General features: G+C 38.6%; 1 protein-coding gene across 2 annotated transcripts in view; it reads right to left on the reverse strand.

Moving 5' to 3' along the window:
* The window catches only part of PITPNB (phosphatidylinositol transfer protein beta), a 67,833-nt gene that overhangs the window by 41,097 nt on the left and 996 nt on the right, over positions 1–25,740 (reverse strand). For both annotated transcript variants that reach the window (XM_004063217.4, XM_055374081.2), the window contains exons 2-7: positions 21,783–21,813; positions 18,410–18,555; positions 5,283–5,374; positions 4,612–4,619; positions 4,034–4,108; positions 2,026–2,109 (exon numbers count right to left, since the gene is read on the reverse strand). In XM_004063217.4, the coding sequence (XP_004063265.1) occupies positions 2,026–2,109; positions 4,034–4,108; positions 4,612–4,619; positions 5,283–5,374; positions 18,410–18,555; positions 21,783–21,813 (436 nt within the window). The remainder of the gene's footprint in view (positions 1–2,025; positions 2,110–4,033; positions 4,109–4,611; positions 4,620–5,282; positions 5,375–18,409; positions 18,556–21,782; positions 21,814–25,740) is intronic.

Raw genomic sequence — 25,740 nt, forward strand, 5'->3', positions numbered from 1 at the left:
GGTGTGGCATACTGCTGCTTGGTATTTTAGTGATGGGCAGCTCCAGGCTTGTAAGCTGTCCTGACCTAGTCATTAACTAACTCACTCATTACTCCCAATTACTTCTCTTCCCATCATTCTTTCACATATAGTAAATCTTAGCTGTAAACAATACCAAGAGAAATAAAAGGGCATAACAGATATATCATTTCATTTCTACAGACTGAAAAACTCCCTATATAATGTCAAAGGTGGAAATATCCCTAAAATTGAAACAACTTCGAATCACAGCAAAACTAAAATTTAAGAACTTCTAGAACAAAAGTCCCTTATCAGTGCTCACACTTCTAAGCAGGAAGGGGGCCCTAGCAGAGTTGGCCCAGCCTGGCACTGGGTCACTGCTGGCAGTCTCAACCCCAGCGACATCTGAGAAAAGGTCGGGGACCTTTGTTCAGGCAAGTTTACCTTTAAATTTCAACAGCAAAACCAGACATTTAGTGTTTGACTTATTTCTGTTTCACTTACAATACTGCTCAAGTTCAGGGAATAAGCACCAAAAATAGAAATGGAAGGGGATGCCTACTGAACACACCGTGCTTGACCACGACAAAACAAAGGGTACCACTCTTCTTCCAAAGCTTTAGTTCTCTAGATTAGAGGAAGAGGACCAGTGCTTGTATTTACACGTGCTGTGTAAAACCAAAGCAGCACTTAGCACACTATAAAGTAAGAACCACATTAATATTCACAAACTTTGGCAAGATGAGACAGGGGTCTGTTTTTTTCTTTTTTTTTTTTTGAGACGGAGTCTCGCTCTGTTGTCCAGGCTGGAGTGCAGTGGCGCGATCTCGGCTCACTGCAAGCTCCGCCTCCCGGGCTCATGCCATTCTCCTGCCTCAGCCTCCCGAGTAGCTGGGACTATAGGCGCCCGCCACCATACCGGCTAATTTTTTGTATTTTTAGTAGAGAAGAGGTTTCACCATGTTAGCCAGGATGGTCTCGATCTCCTGACCTCGTGATCTTCCTGCCTCAGCCTCCCAAAGTGCTGGGATTACAGGCGTGAGCCACCATGTCCAACCTTTTTTTTTTTTTTTTTTTTGAGATAGGATCTCACTCTGTCACCCTGGCTGGGGTGCAGTGGTACAATCACGGCTCACTGCAACCTCAAATTTCTGGACTCAAGTAATCCTCCTGTCTAAGCCTCCTCATGTAGCTGGAATTACAGGCACATGCCACCATGCCCAGCTAATCGTTTTTTTCTTTTTAGAGACAGGATCTCACTATGTTGTCCAGGCTGGTCTCAAGCTCCTGTGCTCAAGCAATCCTCCCTCCTTGGCCTTCCAAAGTGTTGGGATTACAAGTGGAAGCCACTGTGTCCAGCCTAAGATTATTCTATTATGCTTACATACATAATCTTTATCTTGAGTCTTAATCTGGCATGGGGAATAAGCGTCTTTACTTGTGAAAAAGAAATTTTTTTATTAAGTCAAAAGCCAGGAGTAGAAATATTTACATCTTAATAGGATTCAAAATAGAAAGCTAAACAACTATTAAATTAAAATACTCTATACCTACTTCTGGAATCTAAAAGAACATTTTTAAAAAGATACTCTACACTAACCATTTTCCACAAATAACAACTGTAGCTGAGTTACTAAATACTTGTACGCAAATTAAATTTTTGCTTTCTTAATCACATTTGAAAAGTAAAAGGGACCTAGCTCGAGGGAGAATTATTTTGTAAACAATGTGTTTTTTGTTTTTCAATGAAAACAACCTACATTTCCCAGGTATACTGGGATTTCTTAAAGGGATCACTTGCACAAAGCCAAAATCTACACAGAAAACAAATCGCCTTCTCTCTTACTCTGGTCTCTTTGCTGCACAGACGTACTAGACTACACTCCAAGCTCACTTCGGCATAGAAATGTAGGCCATACAAGAAAGAAAGGAAGTAATTTTTTTAACTTAATCCCAAATGTGATAGTAGAAAATAATTTTTAACTGTAAAAGGGAACAGGTTAAATGTCATTGAGTAATACTTACTGCTGGTTCAACTTGACTTCTATCTGCAATATCTATATGGACAATTTCAACAGTTTTCCATGTGTTTGGATCTAAACCATGTACCTACCAATGACAAAGAGAAAAGAAACAAAACAAACTGTAGATTATTCTATTATGCTTACACATATAATCTTTATCTTGAGTCTCTCAGGGTACATTATAGGGAATTAAAAGACCCAAATTATTATTTCATTATATTAGCTGTCTGACATTTTGCAGGATCTAAAAGTCTTTTATTACCACTTATAACCCCAAATAATAAGGAAGGAGAGAATGAGGATGCTGCCAAATGAATAGAAACCTGTCAATATTATCTTCTGACAGTCCTCACAGATGATTTATATAACTAAATATATGAGACCTATGCTTAACCCAAATGATACACAACAAAGTACTTGTAACCTTTGTAACCAACAAAGTCCTATACAAACATAAGGTGACATTACAAGTAGAATTCAAATGATGCACTGTATGGTCTAAAATCTCTCCAAAATTTGATTATCCTAAAGCTATTCAGTTTCAGTATGATGCCAACTCCTCTCTACCGCATGTTGATCAATCATTTATTTCTGAAATGCCATCTGTGAACTAATTAGGAATTGTTTGAAAACTGCCAAAGATATGCCCGTTTAAAAGCTGAAAATATCAGATTAAGTCATACAGATTAATGCACACCAAATAATCTTATCTAGATTATAAATTATAGAGGATTACTATGAAAAACAACATAAAGGCTGGGTGCAGTGGCTCACACCTGTAATCCCAGCACTTTGGGAGGCTGAGGCAGGCAGATTACCTGAGGTCAGGAGTTCAAGACCAGCCTGGCCAACATGGTGAAACTCCATCTCTACTGAAAATACAAAAGTTAGCCAGGCATGGTGGTGCATGCCTGCAGTCCCAGCTACTTGGGAGGCTGAGGCAGGAGAATTGCTTGAACCTAGGAGGCAGAGGTTGCACTGAGCAGACAGCGCGTGATTGCACCCCAGCCTGGGCAACAAAGTAAGACTCTGTCTCAAAAAAAAAAAAACAAAAAGAAAAACAACATGAAATGTCAAATGATCACTTGAAAGAAAACTCAAGTAAAATACTACATATTAAAATTCAAAGTTCTATTAACTGGCATCAATAACGTAAGAGCACAGTAATAGAACAGTAAAAACAGAATTTGCCACAATCATTAACCTACTCTCCTGGAATGAATGTGCATCAGAAAACAGAAACTGCTGAGTCCCACCCCTAGAGATTCTGGTTCGGTAGTTCTTGGGTGAGGTCAGAGTATTTGCATTTCAAACAAGTCCTCAGATACTGTGCTGCTGCTGGCCCATCCAAAGACCACACTTTTGAGAACTCCTAGACCAAGGGCATCAACCTATACAACAGGACTTCCCAAGTTCCACGACAAACCTTACCAAAAGTTAATGATTACATTTTTTTAAGTCCTAACTCAAAGATGTTCTTGAATCTTAAAGAGATAAATGTGAACCAACTTATATAAGTCAACAGCTTTTCAACATTTTTCTAAGTCATTCAAGTACTTTATCCCTCCTGCCTTTTGGCCATTTCTCTAACATGAGCCCATACCCTTGCAAAGCAGACAAGAGGTAAAAATTAAAGCAATCAATCCTGCTATGCAGAGCAGCTCTGACAAACACTCAGATATAAAAGCAATCTAATTAGCAAAACTAATGGCTAAAATTGGGCTGGGGATTATCTGTGAATTTTGTTTACTCATGCTCTCCTTGTCTCGGATAAAGAGAGTTGCTGATCAAAACAGCAACTTTACCAAAGTGTCAGGGCAAGGGGACTGATAGGGAAAGCCTGTTTGGTTTCTGGCTGCTTGCCCGGCTCATCTCAATTTGACACAGCTTGGTGCGGTCAGATACTAGTCTAACACAGGTGACATTACTTTGATGATGACAAAGTGAACTACATATAGAATTCTCGTTTCCAGGGACTTCTGTACTAAAAGTGCAGAGTTGAAACTTACATTTTCTAATGTTCCCAAGTCTGGTTTGTGCCATGTTTCAATTTTAATGAAGAAATCATCTTTCATATATTCATTCTGCAGAAAACACAACAGGAAAATGACAGTGATCTTCTACCTGTTCCTTGGTGCCCATGTCTGAGGGAGCTTTTCCCAGTATAGGCATCCATGCTTTGACTCTACAAGGAGACTGATCCTCATGTGACAAAGAATCATTAGCTACCGATTTTTATAGACTTGTCAGGCAAACCAAATGCTGCATGCTTTTAAATAATTCAAACAATTCTACTTGCCACGTGGCATATCGGGCTAATAAAGAAGCTGTGAGGTCTGATAAACAAATATGGCGTTTGAAGGGAGTAACAAAAGCAAAATAAAATCAATAGGGAGATTTTGAGACAAGGGTGGAAAGGGCCCATGAACACTGGGAACATGTGGTAGAGTGTGGCGGCTGGTTGGTGGGACACAGGAAGGAACCATGCAGCGAGGGGCAGTTAGCAAAGAATGGTTGAAAATAATTACTGTGTAAAACAAAGTTTAAAGATAAAGAAAGTATGAGATACAAAAATAGTTTTACTCACCGTTACAACTGAGGCATAATGGAGAGGTAGGTAACGAAAGAAGAAAAATTTCAGAATATTAATTGGAGCCAAAACAATCTGTCCCAATACTTAATGTCACAAAGACTAAACTATCTGAAAACAGAACATTTATTTAGCAATTTATGTCTGCAAAACAGTTTCTACACAAGTGACACTATACAGTACATTAGATTATGGAGTACAAATAAAATATGAAGAATAATCTAATTTTAAAAATAATGCTAAAAAGAATAATAATGTCACAAAAGCAAAACATTATTTATAAGGTCAGTTTAGCAAGTGATAGGATGCTGTTTCAGAAGTCTGTCCTATTCCTCCTCTATTATGTAGCAATTTAAGTAAAATATTGTTGAAACGCACCAAAACACCCTTCTGAGTGTAAACGACCTTTCTTTTGGCTTACCCCTGGAGCCAGCATAGTCAGCTAGGACCCCAAAGTGGCTGCCATGTGGGAATGAACTTACGTCTGTCACAAAGTTCTAGGGGGAGGAACCCAATGCAGCCCTTCCTCTGCCATCATTCTAGCAGTGACTATCCAAGAACCCAAGGAAGACCTTGCTCAGTGTAACCCTTCTCAAAGACACTGGTACTGGGAATCCCTCTCATTCTCAGGGTGGAGGGGTGCAATGGCTGCTGGGGGCCAGGCTTACTTGTTCTACAGTAGGGGTACGCATTCCAGGCTTTCTCATGAAACACCAAGGAGCCCTCGGGAGCAATCATCCTCACGAATGCAGGAACTTTGCTGGGAGAAGAGAGATACTGGATATATTTAACAGCACCATCAATTCTTTCTTGGTATCTATCCAACTGCTTGAAAGAGTATGGCAATCAAAGGTGACCACGTTCTAAGTCTGATGAACTAGTTTATTTCAATCCTAAAGTAATCCAGTAGAAATGAACACACAATTTTTTACATTTTAAATAAAAATGATTAAGAATATTTAGCTGGGTAGGGTGGCTCATGCCTGTAATCCTAGCATTTTGAGAGGCTGAGGCAGGAGGATCGCTTGAGCCCAGGAGTTTGAGACTAGCCTGGACAACATGGTGAAACCCTGTCTCTACAAAAAATATAAAACTAGCCAGGCATGGTGGCACATGCCTATAGCCCCAACTATTCAGGAGGCTCAGGTGGGAGGATCACTTGAACCTGGGAGACAGAGGTTGCAGCAAGCTAAGATCACACCACTGCACTCTAGCCTGGGCAACAGAGCAAGACCTTGTCTCACAAGCAAAAAAAAAAATTAACTGTATAAAAGGTTTTGTGTGTGTGTGTGGTTTTTTTTTTTAAATAGAAGCAATTATTTCTTAAGAACTTCTGATCTACTACCCCAATGTAAAACCTAAGAGTTAACAGCTATTAAACCTGCACATTAATACAATGTAGTTCTTAGAGTTAGATGACATTATACTGTTTCTTAATGCAAAAAACCCCAGAATAAGGAGATATCTCTGAATAAAAGTCTGAATACATTTTACAAAACAGACCTGAAGAAAAATGACAATGTAAAGGACCCATGCAGAAAATGAGAAATTAAAGCATATCCAAGTATAAAATTTTGTAGGTATGGGAGATGAATGTCACTTGCTGCCTCAAGTATATTCAGAGGAAGAGAAAGGTTCAATACATGATTAACATATGAGAAGCTTGTGCAAGCATATGATAATCTGAAACAATCCCAACATATAAAGGGGCAAAAGTCATCCACAGGCCCATTACAAATAGAAAATGTTACTTGTTAACAAACAAATGGGAAAATCAGTCTTAACAGTCTTCAAATAAATGCAAATGAAGTGACTGATTTAGTGACTGGAGCGTACTGTAAAGAGTAGTTTTGCTTGCACAGACTTTTCACACAGATCGAATTCAAATCCCAACATCACCATTTAGAAGCTGTGTGACCTCAGGCCTGCTACTTGGCTTCTCTGAAATTCCTCATGTGTTGAATGGAATTCCTATTACCTGCTCTGCAGGGTTATTAAGAGAATTAAATCAAATACTGGAATGTGTTTAGCACATTGCACAGTGCAACGAGCTCAAAAAATGGTAGTTACTGCTTTTTAATTATAAGCTGACACGGAGCTGGGTATTTTCATATGCCTTTCTTCATTTAAATCTTCCTTAATGTCTTCACATCCTTAAAAATGAAAGGAGCTAATTCTTTGTTCACTTATTTCTTTTTTCTTTTTTGAGACGGAGTCTCACTCTGTTGCCCAGGCTGGAGGGCAGTGGCAGGATCTCGGCTCACTGCAAGCTCCACTTCTTGGGTTCACGCCATTCTCCTGCCTCAGGCTCCCGAATAGCTGGGAGTACAGGCGCCCGCCACTACGCTGGGCTAATTTTTTTGTATTTTTAGTAGAGACGGGGTTTCACCGTGTTAGCCAGGGTGGTCTTCATCTCCTGACCTCGTGATCCGCCCGCCTTGGCCTCCCAAAGTGCTGGGATTACAGGCGTGAGCCACCGCGCCCGGCCTGATCACTTCTTTTCAAATGGTGGAACAATTCATTCAAACTTCAGAAACACCAAGCCAGGATAACTGAAAATAACACCACTTTAAAAGTCAAAGAGTATCTAGCTGTCCAAAAAATTTATCCCATTGCTAAAGAACTAGAACCAAAATCCCTTTAAGTGTGGGTGAGGTCTAATCAGGGTACATGAGGATAATTTTTTAAGCCAAGCTACAAGACTACCTATTCATCTGAGAGTATGACAAACAGATCTATCAATGGTTCAGTTGGTCAACTTAGAAAAAGCAGGAGAGGCCAGGCGTGGTGGCTCACGCCTGTAATCCCAGCACTTTGGGAGGCAGAGGTGGGTGGATCACCTGAGGTCAGGAGTTTGAGACCAGCCTGGCCAACATGGCAAAACCCATCTCTACTAAAAATACAAAAAATTAGCCGGGCATGTTGGTGGGTGCCTGCAATCCCAGCTACTCGGGACACTGAGGCTGAATTGCTTGAACCTGGGAGGTGGAGGGTGCAGTGAGCTGAGATCATGCCATTTCACTCCAGCATGGGTGACATAGCAAGACTCTGTCTTTAAAATAAAAAATAAAAAAAAAAAAGAAAGAAAAAACAAAAAGGCAGGAGAAACAATTCTGTATTAACTCAGACACATATTTTAACTATCCATTTATTCCTATAGTGCCTGATATGTGAAGAACCTTAATATTCATAAAATGTTCTAAAATTTGCTGACTCAAATAGAAGGAAATTGGCATTTATCATTAAAGGCCAACATGAGCCAAATCTACATGAAAATTTTAATATTTCTTTATCTCGCTCCCAAATGCCTACTATCTTATTTCTAAGATACTTTTCCCACCATGTGAATTCCAGCAGTTCATTTTATGTTTTGACTGAGTTAATAAAGTCCAAATCTATAAGCTAGATTTCAAATTTTTTTTTTTATGTTTAATGTGAGAACATTATCAAATACATCTCTCCTCAATGAATCTAAGTAACTGACTAAACGAGGAAAATGTACATACGGAGTAAATAAAATTAAATTTCAATTCTACTTCAAAGGTTAGAAATTTTTATTAATGGCAACCTTAATATATTCCTAACATGGTAGTAGTTCAAGTGTGCCAGGTATATATAATTGAGAGCATATACATCATTTTGCCACCACAGTTACCACTTAGCAAGGCACTTTAGTAAAATGCAGCAGATTCCTCATTTGGAAGCTTAGAGAGCCTCCGAAAAGAACAATTATTAACTGAATGAACAATAGTAAGACCCTTTAGTAAAATGTAGCAGATTCCTGTTTTGGAAGCTTAGAGAGCCTCAGAAAAGGAACACTTATTAACTGAATTAACAAAATGGGAGATAGGCCTTCAAAAACAAACATGCAAAAAAGACAATCCTTCAGTTGTCCTCCCAAACTATTCACAAAATGGTGCTCCCTCATGATAAACCAATACTTGGAACAGCGCTCACTTACCTCAAGGTAAACATGGCTAGATTTCAGCTGCTTAAGAGTGAAGAGTTAAGAGTTACCCATAGCACAATGCCCAGGACCATGAAGACTCTTCAGGAATACATACCGCTTCTCCCACTCTGAATAGTACTTTAAGGCTATTTAACTTCAGGGTAAAATATGACCGTAAGGTACACTGAACACCTGATCTAGGCGCATTCCTTTTTTAATCCTATTCCTGAGATAAATAATACCATGCACTTTTCCCTGGATATTATTATGTCTATCTGTAAACCACACAAGCAAGACAACTTTTCCCACCCTTCTCCTTCCCACTGCAGATGAACATCAAAACACAGAAAAATATAGAAGAATTTGAAGACCAGATTAATTTACTGTAAATAAACCAATTAATCTTTCATTTTACGATCAACTGAAATATCCCCTAAATACACTGTGATGCCTTCTCTTCACTAGTCAGGAAAAGCTCAGCTGAGAAGGCAAGAAAAGAAAAGAAAGGGCCAGGTGCGGTGGCTCACACCTGTAATCCAAGCACTTTGCCAGAGGTCAAGGTGGGAGGATCACCTGAGGTTGGGAGTTCGAGACCAGCCTGGCCAACATGATGAACCCCTGTGTCTACTAAAAACACAAAAATTAGCTGGACACGGTGGCAGGTGCCTACAATCCCAGCCACTTGGGAGGCTGAGGCAGGAGAGTCGCTTGACTCAGGGAGGTGGACGCTGCAGTGAGCCAAGATCACACCACTGTACTTCAGCCTGGGGACACAGTGAGACTGTGTCTCAAAAATAATAATAATAGTAAATATATATATACATACATACATAAAATACTGGGTACCTCATTCATTCATCCACTCAAATATTTCCTGTGTCCACTGTGCCAGGCCAGGGGCTGTGTAAATAATGGTGAGTACGCAGGGACGACTCCTACTCAGAACTTATTTCCAGGGATGGAGGCAGAAAACAGATTAGTAAACAACAAAACACAAAGAGAATTACTTAACAAGCAGTGCAGTGAAATTAAAGAACAGGGTACTGGGCAATCAGTAAGTGGAGCAAGGGTATTTGGGAAGGCCTCTCTGAGGAAATAATATTACAGCAGTGATCCAAGGGTACGGAGGCAGGGAACAGAACAGCAAGCAGAGGGAACAGCATGACTACGGGTCCTAAGACAGCAAAAGACTTAACCTGCTTGAGCCACTCTCAGGCCTCCAGCATGGCTAGACTGCAGTGACTAAACATGGAGAGAGGGCAGAAAGACCACATGGGCCCCACCTTATACGTCACAGAGTTTAGATTTTATTCTTTGTATGATGGGAAGCCACTGAAAGCTTTAAAAAGGGGAATGGCACAACCTGATTTCAGTTTTACGACCATTCTGGCTTTGTGTGAAAAATTAATTGGAGTGGGCAAGAATGGATGGTTGCAAAAATTAACTCAAAATGGATAAAGACTTAAATAAAAACTAAAACTATAAAATTCTTATAAGAAAATACAGATGTAAATCTTTATGATCTTGGATTGGGCAATGATTTCTTTGATGACACCAAAAGCATAAACTACAAAAAGAAAAAATAAATTGGACTTCATCAAAATCATAAACTATTTTTTTCTTTGGTTTTTTAAGAGACAGGGTCTTGCTCTGTCACTAGGCTGGAGAACAGTGGTGTAATCATAGATCACTGCCACCTCTAACTTCTGGGCTCAAGCGATTCTCCCACCTCGTCTCCTGAGTAGCTACGACAAACAGGTACGCTGTACTGTAACCGGGCTAATTTTTAAATTTTTTTGTAGAGATGGGGTCGCAGTATGTTTTGCTATATTGCCCGGGCTGGTCTTGAAATCCTGGCCTCAAGCAATCCTCCCACCTCAGCCTCTTAGGTAGCTGGGACTACAGGCAAACACCAAAATTAAAAACTTCTTAAGCTTCAAAAGACACTATCAAGAAAGTGAAAAGATAATTCACAGAATGGGGGAAAAATCTGCAAATCACCTCTATGATAAGGAATTAGTACCCGGAATATATAAATAAGAAAACTTAACAAAGAAAACTCAATTTCAAAATGGGCAGCCAGAGGCCAGGCGTGGTGGCTCAGGCCTATAATCCCAGCACTTTAGGAGGCCGAGGCGGGTGGATCACCTGAGGTCGGGAGTTTGAGACCAGCCTGACCAACATGGAGAAACCCCGTCTCTACTAAAAATACAAAATTAGCCAGGCGTGGTGGCGCATGCCTGTAATACCAGCTACTCGGGAGGTTGAGGCAGGAGAAGCTCTTGAACCCGGAAGGCGGAGGTTGTGGTGAGCCGAGATCACGCCACTGCACTCTAGCCTGGGCAACAAGAGTGAAACTGTCTCAAAAAAAAAAAAGAATGGGCAGCCAAGGCCAGTGGCTCACACCTGTAATCCCAGTACTTTGGGAGGCTGAAGCAGGAGGATAGCTTAAGCACCAGGAGTTGGAGACCAGCCTGAGCAATACAGGGAGACCCCCACCTCTACAAAAAAAAAAAATTAGCAGGGCACAGTGGTGCACACCTATGGTCCCAGCTACTCGAGAGGCTGAGGTGGGGGGATTGCTTGAGCCCAGGAGTTCAAGGCTACAGTGAGCTATCATCAAGCAACTGCAGTCCAGCCTAGATGACATAGTGAGACCCTGTCTCCCAAAAAAAAAAAAAAAAAAAACTAAAAAGAAAGTGGGGGTGCAAGATTTGAACAGATATTTCTTCAAACAAAGAAGATATACAAATGACCAAAAAGCATTTGAAAAGATGTTAACATCATTAATCACCAAGAAAATGCAAATCAAAACCAAAACCACAATGAGATACCACTTCACACACACTAGAATGGTTGTAATAAAAAAGATAATGAGGATGTGGAGAAACTGGAACCTTCATACACTGCTAGTAACATTATAAAGCGGTGTAGTTGTTTCGGGAAGCTGATTGACAGTTCCTCAAAAGGTTAAACACAGAGTGATCATACGACCCAGCCAATTTCACTCACAGCAATATATATCTCCAAGAGAACCGAAAACATGTTCACACACACACAAAAAAGTATGCACAAATGTTAACAGCAGCATTACTTGTAACAGCCAAAAGTGAAAACAACCCAAATGTTCAACAACTGATGAATGGATAAACAAAATGTGGCAGGCCTATACAATGGAATATTACTCAGCAATCAAAGCAGTAGTGATACATGCTTTAACACAGACAAGCCTTGAAAACACGCTAAGTGAAAGAAGTCAATCACGGAAGGCCACATATTACATGATTCCATTTATATAAAATATCCACAGTACATCTACAGAGACAGAAAGTAGATCAGTGGTTGCCAGGCACTCGGAGGAGGGGGTAATAGTCAGTGACTGTTAATGAATACGAGATTTCTTTCTGGATTGTTGAAAATGTTCTGAAATTAAGTAACAATGGCAGTTGCCCAACTCTGTGAATATACCAAAAACTACTAAAGTGTGCATTTTAAAAGAATAAATTTTATGGCATATAAATTATATCTCAATTACTTTTAAAGTCAGAAAAAGAATGGATGGCAAAATATCAGCCAGGAGGCAAGTCTAAGAGAGAGAATGGTAACTTTGATTGATTAACAGTAATGATGGAGATGGAAGAAAGAAAAGAAGATACATGAGGAGGGAAATTACAGAAATGATTTAAAAACCCAGTTTGTGGGAAGGGAATAAAATAACCAGACACAAACTGCCTAACTTCTGGGAGACAAGAGACTCTAAAGTCCTGGAGAATTACAAAAAACAAAGAGAAAAGTATTTTTCACACAATAAAAGGGGAATAATAAATGAAAAATGAGATACACCATCAAGAGGAAACAATATATTTCAGAAAATACTTCTGATATTTTTCAGAAACAGGATCACTCTTGATTTGGAAAACTCTGAACTGTGAAAGATTTAGGACTAAACTACATATAATGACAAATAACGTGTCTATGATGGCTAATTCTTGACTCAAGAACAAATTATGTTTGGCTGATATTTATAAATTTTTCCTTTACTTTTTTTGTTTGAGACGGAGTCTCACTCTTGTCTCCCAGGCTGGAGTGCAATCATTATCTTGGCTCACTGCAATCTCCGCCTCCCAGGTTCAAGCAATCCTCCTGCCTCAGCCTCCCAAGTAGCTGGGATTACAGGTGCCTGCCACCACATTCTGCTAAATTTTTTGTATTTTTAGTAGAGACGGGGTTTCACCATGTTGGCCAGGCTGGTTTCGAACTCCTGACTTCAAATAATCCACCCGCCTTGGCCTCCCAAAGTGCTGGGATTCCAGCCAAGCCACCACACCCAGCCTATTAATTTCTTACAAGTGCAAGATGCTCTCTGAATGTGAAGAAGTATATTACAATCAATCCTTTCATTTTCAGGTGATTTAAATTTCTCATTTTTAAACATAATTTAAGTTCCTGGCAAATGACTCCTTTTGCTTACAAAAATGAACTCTTACCTTGGAACCACATGAAATTTTAAAATAACTATTTTTCAATAAAAACCTCTTCTGTTTCGACCTTTGGGAAACAAGGTGGTTCTGGAGTTGGCAAAGCTTTATAAATTCCCCATCAATCAGGACTGACTGAAGATGGTGAAAGTGTAACACTTATGCAGAATAAGAAATAATAAAGCTGACTTTCCTCAAGAAGGGTGAGCAAATAAACTAGCAAAAAGGACTGGTCAGTGCGTTCGTACAGTGAGGTCTCAGGAGAGCTACAAGCTTTTCTCTGAAATACCATCTGAAAGTTACAACACATTTCTTTGTCTTGCTCCAAAATTCTCTGCCCAGTAAATTCCTTCCTCTTTCACTACCATCTACTACTAAGTGAGTATTAAAGAAACAAACTTTAGTGGAAAACAGGATACAACAAGACAAACATGCACATATGGAAATATATGACTAGGTATCAAAATGAGTTGAAATGACAAATATGATGGATTTAGGGAAGAGGGATCGAAGTGAATAAAATCAGCCATGGAATGCCTCTGCATAGGATAGTTCTGAGGTGTACTCAGAAAACCAAGCAGGTTATGAGAGGCCCCAGCATAAGGGGCTGAAAAAAATGCTCAGGGTGGGCTGAACAGTTTATGTTAGGAAGACAGCAGAGACTGGCTTGCTTACAGCCAAGGGTTTTTGTTCTGGATGGACTTATACAATTGGGAATCTTAAATACCTTGTTAAGTTTAGCTTTATTTTGGAAGAAGACTTTAGACGTTAAAGACTTCAGAGAAAGTAAGAGATGGTGAAACCTGTGGTTTTGGAAGAATTTTTCTGTAAACTCCCAAGGAGTTAACTTCAGGAAATGGAAAATAACTCTTCCACAGGATTCAGATGTAGAGCAAAGTGGTTAGTTGAGCAAAGTGGTTAAGAGGGCAGGTTCTGGAGTTGGTCTGTGTTCAAGTCCTATCTCTGCTACCAAATAGCAGTGAGACATGGGGTAAGTTAAACCTTTCTGGACCTCAGTTTCCTCACTATAAAAAGTTGCTGTGAGGAATGAATAAACTCCCACCTAAAACACTTCCAATAACCCAGTGACCAGCACACAGTAAAAATACATAAGTACTAGATCTGTTCAGAATTACCATGGGCAAACACTCACTCTAAGTTATCAAACAAAATATGGACAAAATCTCATTATCCCATGAGATGATGTATCACCTGAGATTCAAGGAAACCAGACATTTCAAATGTCCCGTGCAATGAGTAACCAACTTTCAGATTTTGTCAATATTCACAAAGACTGTTTCTCAACCTTCTGGTTGAGATTAAGTGTATATATGCTACCAAGAAGTGTTTTGCTGAAACGAGAAAGCATACAGGTCAGGGAATCCAGAGACCTGAGTTATACTGGCTAAAGTAGATCTCAGAATTTCAAGTATCTCAAAAGTAAAATAAGGTCTTGGTGGCCTTAGTCAAGTTTGTAGTTTTATTGATGTTATATAGTGATGGTGCACCCAGCTTAGGATAATTTATGGAGTAAATGTTGTTGAAAAAGCAAACATATTACTAGACACAAATTTAACTTCCTCAGGGAGAGCTCTAAAACTAGCTAGGGACTGTGGGTATGTCTTCAGCATGCTGAGATGATGCCCTAAAGAAAACTGTAAGTCTCATGGGGCTGCACCTTTAGGCTTGCCTTGGGATGGAGGTCTTTCCTGCAGAACAGTGAAGGCCTCAGCACTTACTACTAAATGATTCTTTGCCCTTCCATAATATAGTTATCCTGTGGCTGATGTGCTTTCAATGTTGACACTGAGAAATTTGTCATTGTGGACATCTGACTGCCCCATAGCCATTCCCTCCTCCAGAGGACAGCAAATGGGCCCTGTTTTGCCCAGTTTATTTATTATTGGTTAGGTTTTTGTTCCTCACTACTGTCAGAATAGTCATTATTTCCCGTGCTGCCTGAGACTCATTACTGCCACCCTCTTGCCTTTTTCCCTTTCCTGTCTCATTCCTCTCTGTGCTTTTGCCCACAGCTGCCATCTTTGTGTGATAAGGCCAACCTTCTATGGGAATCAACCCTCGCCATCCCAGCAGATCCCCTCTCTCCCTTCTCATGGGAGTGCCTTGTATTCATCAGGCATCTGGGACAAAAGGGTGTGGGATTTGAAATCAGAGCACCTAGGTCTCTGTCACCATTCTGTCACTTATTAGCTGTGACCTTGGGTAAATGTGTGCCTTAGTGTCTTAGGTACAATATGAATATCGTCTATTTCTCAGGATTGCAATGACAAGTAAATGAGTGCATGAGAGGATAAAACCACAGGGTACCCCGCTCCTCCTAGGAATGGAGAAGTTGTTCTAGAAGCCCAAATGTGCTGGAAGGTTGGCCACCGAGAGCCAAAATCTTCTTTTATTTAACCACTAAAAGCCTGAGAGGAATTCTGAACCTCATCCCCAAATAACCTCCCCGGAATAAGAATATCTCTTGCACTAACCATATTTATCTAGCCCTCTTCAACTTACGAGACTCCTTATTCATGACTGGAGTGTTACCTAAATCAACTGTTTCAAAAATCATATTTAACATTCCTTTTCTTTCTCATAAAAATGAAAATACAGAAGAGAATATTTATCACCTGGTAGTGGGATATGGGTGATTTAAGTGGGATTTTTTAAATCACCCATATCCCACTACCAGGTGATAAATATTCTCAACATCTTAATTTACCTTTTTTAGGCTTTTTTTTTTCTGATTTTTTTCAAAACACATGTAACGTATTATGTATTACACATTATTTCAAACTGTTCTTTTCCATGCAAGAATGTATCAAACACTTCCTCAACATTCCAACTCTTAGATTTCAACCAGAGGACATTTTGAATCTATTTCAAATTTATTTACTTATAGGATAGTGATCTAAACAGAACATCAGAGGCCAATAAAAAATTTTATACATCAAACTTTTTGGCTTATTTTAGAACCCCCAGGAAGAGTCCAGTGTCTTTAAGAGGAACTTTTATATGTGGTGGGGTATACTTCAATTAACAGGTAAATGCAAAAATGCTAGAAAAAGAAAGCTGAGTATATATAAGCAAATTTAAAACTTTAAATATATATAGACTATACCATCTGGAATGCCAAAATCTTCTCTCAATAGACTTATTTTTCAGATATACTTAGAGTACTAACAAATTAATAGAAACCATGAAAAGACCTTCCCTATGGATAATTGATTGATCAGAGTTACTGCTGTATTTCTTAAGTCAAACCAGCAACAGAAGCAAAGAAATGCTGTATTCTAAGCGAAAATAATGATAAAATTTAAGGTTCTATAAAGAGATAAGATTATGTGTCACTATAAACCAAGGATGAGTAGGTTATGGGTCACTGTAAACCAAGTAGCAGAGTTAAGCTGAGGAAATATAAAAAAAATCTGATCATGACAGCTACAACTTTAAGGAGTTCCACAAAACATGAGTATGATTCATTTCAATATGAAGAGAATAGAGGCAAAAGATCCCCCACCTGTAATTAACTAGGGAGACAATGACAAAATGGACTCTTAAAAGCCATTACTGGTCTTCTGCCCTTAGATAAACACTGGTAGTACTTTTTTTTTTTTTTTTTTGGCTTGTTTCTTCTTTTTGTGGAGATGAGGTCTCACTATATTGCCCAGACTGGTCTCAAACTCCTGAGCTCAAGCAATCCTCCCACCTTGGCCTCCCAAGTTCTGGGATTATAGGCCTCAGCCACCGCACTTGGCCAGCATTTTTTGTTTTAAAATATTTATGCCAAAGATACAGATTAGACTGCCAAACTTAAGGGAATGTGCAAAAAAACTTCAACAAACCAAAGAGAAAAAAAAAACAATGAAGAAAGCATATGAAGAGTCAAAAGTCATACAAGAAATTCAAATGGTCAATTAACATAAAAAGACATTCAACCTCACTAATAAAGAAATACAAATTTTAACAAGAGACTATCTTTTGTCTACGAAATTAGCAAAAATTAAAAAGAAAACTATGGAAAAATACTATCAAACTCTTGAAGGGCAATTTTGGCAGTAATATCAAAATTTAAAAGGTGCATGTCCTCCCAGCAATCCTTTTATTAATTTCTCATTTTATAATTTCTCTTAGGAACAGTAACCTAAGGCATATAGACACATGTACAACCATGTTCATAAAAGTTTATTTTTTGAGACAGCGTCCGTCTTGTTCTTTCGCCCAGGCTGACGTGCAGTGATCACAGCCCACTGCAACCTCTAACTCCTGGGTCCAAGTGATCATCCCACCTCAGCATCCCAAGTAGCTGGGACCATAAGCGTACACCACCATGCCCCACTAATTTCTTTTTTTTTTTTTGAGACGGAGTCTCGCTCTGTCACCAGGCTGGAGTGCAGTGGCGTGATCTCGGCTCACTGCAACCTCCACCTCCCTGGTTCAAGCGATTCTGCTGCCTCAGCCTCCCAAGTAGCTGGGACTATAGGCGTGCGCCACCACACCCAGGCTAATTTTTGTATTTTTAGTAGAGACAGGGTTTCACCATGCTGACCAGGGTGGTCTCGATCTCTTGACCTCGTAATCTGCCCACCTCAGCCTCCCAAAGTGCTGGGATTACAAGCGTGAGCCACCGTGCCTGGCCAATTTTTTTGCTGTTGTTGTTGTTGTTGTTGTTGTACTAGAGATGGGGTCTCCTTGTGTTGCCCAGGCTGGTGTCGAACTCCTAGGCTTAAGCAATCCTCCTGCCTCTGTCTCCCAAAGTGCTGAGATTACAGATGTGAGCCACCACACCTGGCCAGAAACATTATTTATAACAGACAAAAACTAGAAAATTCTAAAATACCTAAATGGACTTACAACATAGGGAATGGTTAAGTAAACTATACTATGTCCAGAAGAAATTTTACTTAGCTTTAAAAAGAATCACACAGATATTAAATAACAATATGGAAGATGTTCATCAGAAATAAAGCAAACTGCAAAACCATTCGTATGGTCCATTTGTTGTAGAAAACTAAAATTGATACAAGTAATACATCGCTATGTTTTAAAAATTCCTTTGAATATATACAGAAAATGATCTAGAAGGATAAACTCTAAGCTGCTTCTAGTGTTTCTCTCTGTGTTACAAATATTTGATGGCAAGGAGCAGGGACTAAGGTTTTATCTGAATTTTTGTTATAAGCAGATATAATCCTTTTCTAATTTACAAATAAAGGAGGAGGTTCTCTCAAAAAATTAAAATGCAATATATTATCACACTGAAATTAAAAATGTACTTCACATCTACTAGTTAAGTTAGCTAGTTACATGCATCATAAGTAAGCCAGGTAGTTACAAGGCGTCAAATGTGAACACCGCTTACCTCTTTAGGTGATAAATTTTGTGCGTATACTGTCCCTTTTCTCCATCCTTCTCATAAGGTTCATTCTTTAAGACTTCAATTCCTTCTCCACCACCAGTCTCATTCTTACTAGCTTCTGCAACAGAGTAAAGCTGCCCAACCTGATACTGAAATTTCAAAGAATACAGAAACTGAGTAAGTCAGTAGTAACTGCAGAAATTTAGTATGCTAAAATCTTAATAATACAGATGATATAGAAAAGCATATCCAAACCATTCAGCACAACTGTGTTCAATATGAAAGCACAACTGTGTTCAATATGAAAACACAACTCAAATTAGAAATTAATACGTTTAGGAAGACAAACCACAGATTATTATACAGTTTTAAAAACCTGTATTTTATAAACTTTCATTATTCAACAAATTTGCCAGTTACAAATACTCTGGTGCCTTTACACTACCCATTTATCAAGAAAATGTCTCGAAACTTGGTTTAACTTTTGAACAATATATATTTGTACTTTACAAAGCATTTTCACTTCTATTATTTCTCATTTAACTAAACAAAATTCCAAGAAAGTTATGGCAGAAATACAACTGGCACTTTGCCAACTAAAGCTGAGCAACCAGCATATTGTTCTTAATGATAAAGGGGAGGGATGTAAACTGTAATAACAAAAGCCTGGAAATCCAAAGAAACATAATAGATAGTCCAAATCTTAGTAGACTTCTGGGGTCATTTTTAACTTATGACTTATTTATGATACACTCAATTTGGTCCTTCTTCAGCTAACCAGAAACAGTATTGGGGGCCCAAGATCGGAAATGGTTCATTGTGAGTCCTCAAGTAAAGAGAATAAACAGAAACTGTTTTTAAAGTAATATAAATGTATACATATTACCATAAAAGGTAGGAAATTGCTGACAGTAGCTTCTATTTCATTTAACGTGAATCAGAAATCTCAGAGGCCTGCATCAATACCTGTAAGTCAACTGTATTTTCTACGCCAATCTGGAGTCGCTAGTTCCAACAAATGTTGGAAAAAGTTCTCGTGTTCTAATTTGTTACACTGACCCAACTGTGGCACTATCTTCCATCACTTCAAATTTGGCTAAATTTCTTCCTTCTAATGAAAACAGCTTGAAGAAGTGTATTTCTTCTTCATAAGCATATTTTCAAAGAAAAACTACAAAAATCTACCTCTAAGAATTTGTAATTTCAAAATTAACATTTTATGTGAGGGACCAAAACAACAGGTAGTTTAAGCTCAGTAAACATTCATATCTACAAATCACATGGAGATATGATGCTATCTTGCCTATTAGTTAAATTTAAAAACACACCCACACACACACTCTTACTCAATTTGGAAGTGTTTGGGAAGTTGAAACCAAACATGTTTCTTAAATGCTCCCAAAATAAATTTCTGTAGGGCCTGCAGACAGGACTGCATTTCTCCTTTTGGCTTTCCATGATACAACACTAGGGTTAGTCTAATAATGCCACAATCCTTAAATACCTTCAACATGTACTTTTAAACACTATCATATTCTAAAACAGGACTAAAATGAGTCTAGGTCAAAAGATAAATTTCATTTTGGTCAGGAACACACAATAACAAAATTCAAATGAACTGTATCCAAAAAAACGTTAATGGACTGACATTTCATGGCATGCTACTTAGTTTTCTCTCATTCTCCTTTTTTAAGAATAAAAAATTAAAAAAAAAAGAATAAGAAATAGACACAGAAGGCATGTTTTAAAAATGTGCATACAGGCCTGGCACAGTGGCTCATGCTTGTAATCCCAAGGCTTTGGGAGGCTGAGGCAGGTGGATCACTTGAGGTCAGGAGTTTGAGACCAGCCTGACCAATATGGTGAAACCCGGTCTCTATTAAATATACAAAAATTAGCCAGGTGCAGTGGCGGGTGCCTGTAATCCCAGCTACTAGGGAGGCTGAGGCAGGGAGAATTGCTTGAACCCAGGAGGCGGAGGTTGCAGAGAGCTGAGATCGCAATACTGTACTCCAGCCTGGGCAACAGAGCAAGACTCCAACTCCAAAAAAAAAAAAAAAAAAAAAAGTTGGGGGGAGTATAACAAAAAGCCGAGAACAGTATTTTCAGTGACAATACCAAGACTCAAAAAGATTTCCACAAGCTGATTCAACCAGCTGAAATCAAAAGAAAAAGTCTAACAGAAACAAGTGTCAATTTCCACATTCAACTTCAAACAATCAATTGTGCAAATAGAGAATAGGGTGCGTAGCTTCTCTGGAGTGTTTTAATACAGTGAATACTCCTGAGATATAAACAACTGTGTTCAAGTCTACACTAAACAGTGCCAGACAGCTACTCTTTTTCACTTCCTGCATTTCTTTCTGTCTTCTGTCAGCTGTCACTCTTAGGTTATCAGTTTGTTTTGTCCCACTTCCAAGTCACTGCTTCTAATCTACTGTCAGCTCTAGGAAAACCAGATAACTGAGCAAATGGGAACTGTGTGCAAGTTACAGAAGAGCCTAGAGGGTTTTATGGGTTTTGCTATATATATCTTGATTTCTCAGAAGCTGTTTCTGCTCTTATCTTCATTCTTGGCTACAATACACATGGCTATAACTGCAGGACATGCAAGTTCTGAATAGGTGATATATGTCTGTATCATGTCCAGACTGAGGAAAACAATAAGCTCTTACAGTTGTGTGCTGGTCATACCGTGTCTGGAATACTGTTTTCAGTTCAGATCAACAATTACAACACATATAGTAACAGGACCAGCTGGTAGCAAGTCCACATATCATGCTGTATTAAGCCAAGTGAATGTGCTGGGAATGTTTAACCTTGAGACTTTCTAAGATGAAATAAAAGTGCTTGTGGGGGATGGGGTTGGCTGGAGGGGAGAGCTGCCATCAGAAAACCTGAAGGATTAACCACTACAAGACAGAACAGGCTTATTTCCCATTGCTCAAATGGGATAAACTGTAAACAAGAGTCAAGCATTATAGGAAAAGCAGATTTTGGTTCAAACACAAATGTTTAAAATGTCCAACAGTAAAGTAGGCTGCTTCTCTAAGCAGCAAGCTACTTAACCTTAAAGTACTTAAGTTGAGGCTGGAGCCTCATTTCTCTGGGATGTTGGAGAAAGAATTCCTGCACTAGACAGGAGGTTAAACTACATTCTTTAGACTCTTCCAAAACAAGGCAGTGTAGCAAGAAATTCATTACCATTCATTTAATTCATTTTGCAATTCATTGCAATTATCATTCATATAATTAATTTTGTCACATAAGGTGGAATGAAAAGGTAAATCAATACTACGAAAATGTGAGTTTAGAGTAACATATCAAAGTATAGTACATATACCAATAAAATGATGCAGAAGCAAGAAAAACTCACCTCCTGAACAGAACATGGCAAAACCACACGGCTAAAAAGACAAAAGAAAAAATATATATATTACATATGAAATAGCTTTAAACACAGATCTCTGAAGAGGTTTTACCTTAAATCCAATGATAACAGAGACAGGTCTCTTAAATCAAAAAAACACAAGGGTGTCATTTATGGAAGAGGGTCTTTGCAATGCCTACACCATAATTGGGGAACTAAAACTATCATTCCTGGGTCTCAATGATCATTTGCATTTAGTGTTCCCAGGACCCCAAACAGCAGCTGCAGAGATTCTTGTGAGTAAAGAAAAAAGAGAAAACTCAACATTGAAAATTGCAGGGTAAAGAACGTATTATTTGTAGATTGTCTGGTCAGGTTGCCCTGACTAAATTTTTAGTATGGTTTCATTCTCCACCTATATACTGTGCATTTTGTTTTTATGATGCTTCTTACAGAATACGTGTCTTGAATCTCATTGAATAAATGCTTCCAGAAACTGTTCCCCCACTATTCAATTATTCCTCAAGTTTACTAAGACAAAAATAAGGAGTCGTGTAGAATTAATAAGAAAAATTTTACTATGGAAACTATTTGAACCTTATAATAATCCCTTCCAGCATATATACAATATAAGGTTTACATGTGTTTGATCCTGTCCAAGAGTTTCTTATTGTATATACCAAAAAGATGTCATTATAGCTCCATTGCAAGCAGTCTTAAAAGATAAAATCCAAAAACAGTATCATGGTATATTATTTTATCAAAATATTGCATCTTATCTCTAGATTTTATAAGAAGAGTCCTTAATTTATTTCCACCATAAATCCTGAAAACCAAGAACATCCCTGTATAACAATGGTCTCATAATTATAGTTGGTTCCAAGACAGCAACTTCCTTTTTTGTGGGATGGGGGTATACGATCCTTCTCATACTTTCCTAATCTTACCTGTCATTTTATGGAAAATTTTCAATAGTTTTCCTCATTCCAATTTCTTTTCAGCTATAATTTCTTTTTCTTTTTTTCTTGCAGTAAGAGTCATTTAGCTTATTGTTTGTATTAGTGACAATCTTTTTGGCCTAGGCATTTTTTTTAATAGTCTTTCTTATTCGTAAGTATGAAGAGAGTAGTAGAACCCAGATTATATCTAGTTTGCATTCCAGCTACACTTTCCATCTACTCCTTTCTCCCTACTCTCCTCAAACATCTATGTCTGAATGTTCACATTACCTCAATCTCCAACATGCACAAGTCTGTTACTCCCTCCCCTTTGACTACTGAGTTACTCGCCACTCTTTTTCTTTCTGGTAACGGTGATTCAAAAACAATGAACACTCTCAAACCCACAATGGTCACTAATTTCTACTCTCCATCAAGAATAAACTTCTTCTAAGTCCTTCTATACCTAAAAATTCCGAATCATTTCTCTTCTCAGTATACACTAACTTGCTCACTGTCCCAGAGCATAAAATGGGGGAGAGGAAGACTAGAAAGCCATAGGTTGGGAGCAGATTATCAGGACCTGGAATACTATGGTAAGAAATCCATTAAATTCATTAGGCAATAAGGAATCCCAAAAGGTTGGTCCAAGAGGTAAGTGACAACTACAGCTGACCTGAAGAAGTCATCTGCAGGTGGTTGAAAACACTGACAAGCAGGAGAAGTGGGGAAAGCTATCTTTTGGGAGGCTAGGCAAGAACTGTCACAAAGGCCTGAACCAAGATGATGGACTGCAGAGGGAATGGAAGGAAGGGATAGAGAAAGAAGAGTTAGTCTTCCCTTAAGTTTCACAAAACCAAAGAATCACTGCTGAGTAATTTTACACTCACTAACAGGAAGATCCCTATTTTTATTTAAGAACACTTTCAAGGAAATTCTTTCAAAAAATGAAAGTGACTGATTAAGACATTCAGAACAATGAGTCAAGTAATTTCTTCAAGATTTGCTTAACAAGTAAAAGGGAAAAGGAACATACAGGCTTTGATTTTCTGTTGTTATTCTAAACGCAGTATTCAATTTTTAGTGCCAGTTGAAAATGTTCAAATGTCTGAAAATCCTCATAAAAATAATTTCCAAATGGAATCAGTAACTAATTCTTTAAAACCAGGACTTTACATTAATGGTAACTTCATCTACTGCTTAAATAATAACTTGAAGGGAAACAGCCCACCTCGAAAGTCATTTCTAACATTTTAATTCTTATAAAAAAATAAATAGAGGGCCAGGTGCAGTGACTCACACCTGTAATCCCAGCACTTTGTGGGCGGATCACCCGAGGTCATGAGTTCCAGACCAGCCTGGCCAGCAGGGTGAAACCCTGTCTCTACTAAAAATAAAAAAAATGTAGCCAGTCATGGTGGCGTGCGCCTGTAGTTCCAGCTACTTGGGAGGCTGAGGCAGGAAAATCGCTTAAACCTGGGAGGCAGAGGTTGCAGTGAGCAGAGATCATGCCACTGCACTCCAGCCTGGGCAACAGAGACTCCGCCTCAAAAAAAAAAAAAAAAAACATAAAAATAAAAAAGAATTTTATAAGACAACAAACATTTGCCAACGTATTTTAGTTACCAATATCTTCACATAGGAATAAGCTATTCGTTGCTCCTAACCAACAAGAATTTTAGAAAGTTGACTTGAGAGTAAGAAGTATCAATTTTTCATTGAACAACACTGAATTCTTCAGAGCATGTTAGGCCTAGATGCTGTGCTAGATACTGACATTACTTAAGAAACAGCTTCTACCTTCAAAAAGTCTAGGAGGAAAAAAAAATCTAGGGGAGATACACATGAAGAGTTAACATCAAGAAACTTAATTTATAACTCTTTGGGAAAAATAATTAGACTTTGGGCACGTGTCAACATTCATTATCTGGGTACATTTAAATCTTCATAATGAAAGCAAATGTCTGCAAAAAGCACAGTGCGCAAATTCCCAATAGGAACTGCTTTCCAAGAGTTAGCTTCATACTACTCACATACTGTCAAAGGGATCTACTGAATACTGTGTGTCTGTAACACTTTTGGAGGGAGGAAATACTCCAATGAAAGAAAAATGACTGGATCTATTTAAAATCAGTTCTGCAATTCACTTGCTGTGTAACTTGGTCCAAGTCAATTTCCTTCTTATTTTCTCCATTTGTTTTAGTGTCTGCCACCCATCTACCCACATCATCTAGAAGTCAGAGTAATGAACACTTGTTTGATACACTGTATAAACGACTTGGAAGAAAAGTTTTATATAAACCCAATATTCAGTACTATAAATAAGCTTTAATTGAGAATTTTCACTCTACCAACAAAAGGCAAAATGTCTCTTCTCAAAATCCCTGTCACCGACCAAAGTTATCATTTTTCATCAATTCATTAACAAATATTTACTGAGCACCTATTACATGCGAGGGACTATTCTAAAAACTGGGGATATGAGAGTGAGCAAAACAAACTCATGGCCCTTACATGTAAAAAGAGAACACAACTAGTAGGAGAAAAATAATAATAATAAATTGTATTGGCATGTTGGATGGTGATAAGTACTATGGAGACCGATAAAGCAGGGAAGACAAATACCACCCCAAATAGTGGGAACTACAATTAGGTCTTCAGAAAGGGATTCCCTGAGAAGGTGACGTCTGAGCAAAGACCTGGAAGGAGGTGAGTTAGTGTGCCAAGGGAAGAACACTTCAAGCAAAGGGAACAAAATCAGGTGGAAAGGCCTTGAACTGAACTTATTCTAGAGTAGCAGAGGAACAGCAAGGAAGCTTACGAAGATGGAATGGGCAAGGAAAAGGTAGTAAATGAGATCAGGGCAGGAAAAAAAAGTGTAAAGCCTTGTAGCTGTTGCAGAGGCTTTGACTTTTATTCTGGGTGAGACAGGGAGTCTTTGGGAGGTATTAAGTCTCAGAGAAGTGCATCAGTGACTTTTTAAAGGAGGTTTAAGAACACTAAAAATAAGGTGTCTGAAGAAAGCT

Source organism: Gorilla gorilla, chromosome 23 (genome assembly GCF_029281585.2).
Source record: "Gorilla gorilla gorilla isolate KB3781 chromosome 23, NHGRI_mGorGor1-v2.1_pri, whole genome shotgun sequence".
Lineage (NCBI taxonomy): Eukaryota > Metazoa > Chordata > Mammalia > Primates > Hominidae > Gorilla > Gorilla gorilla.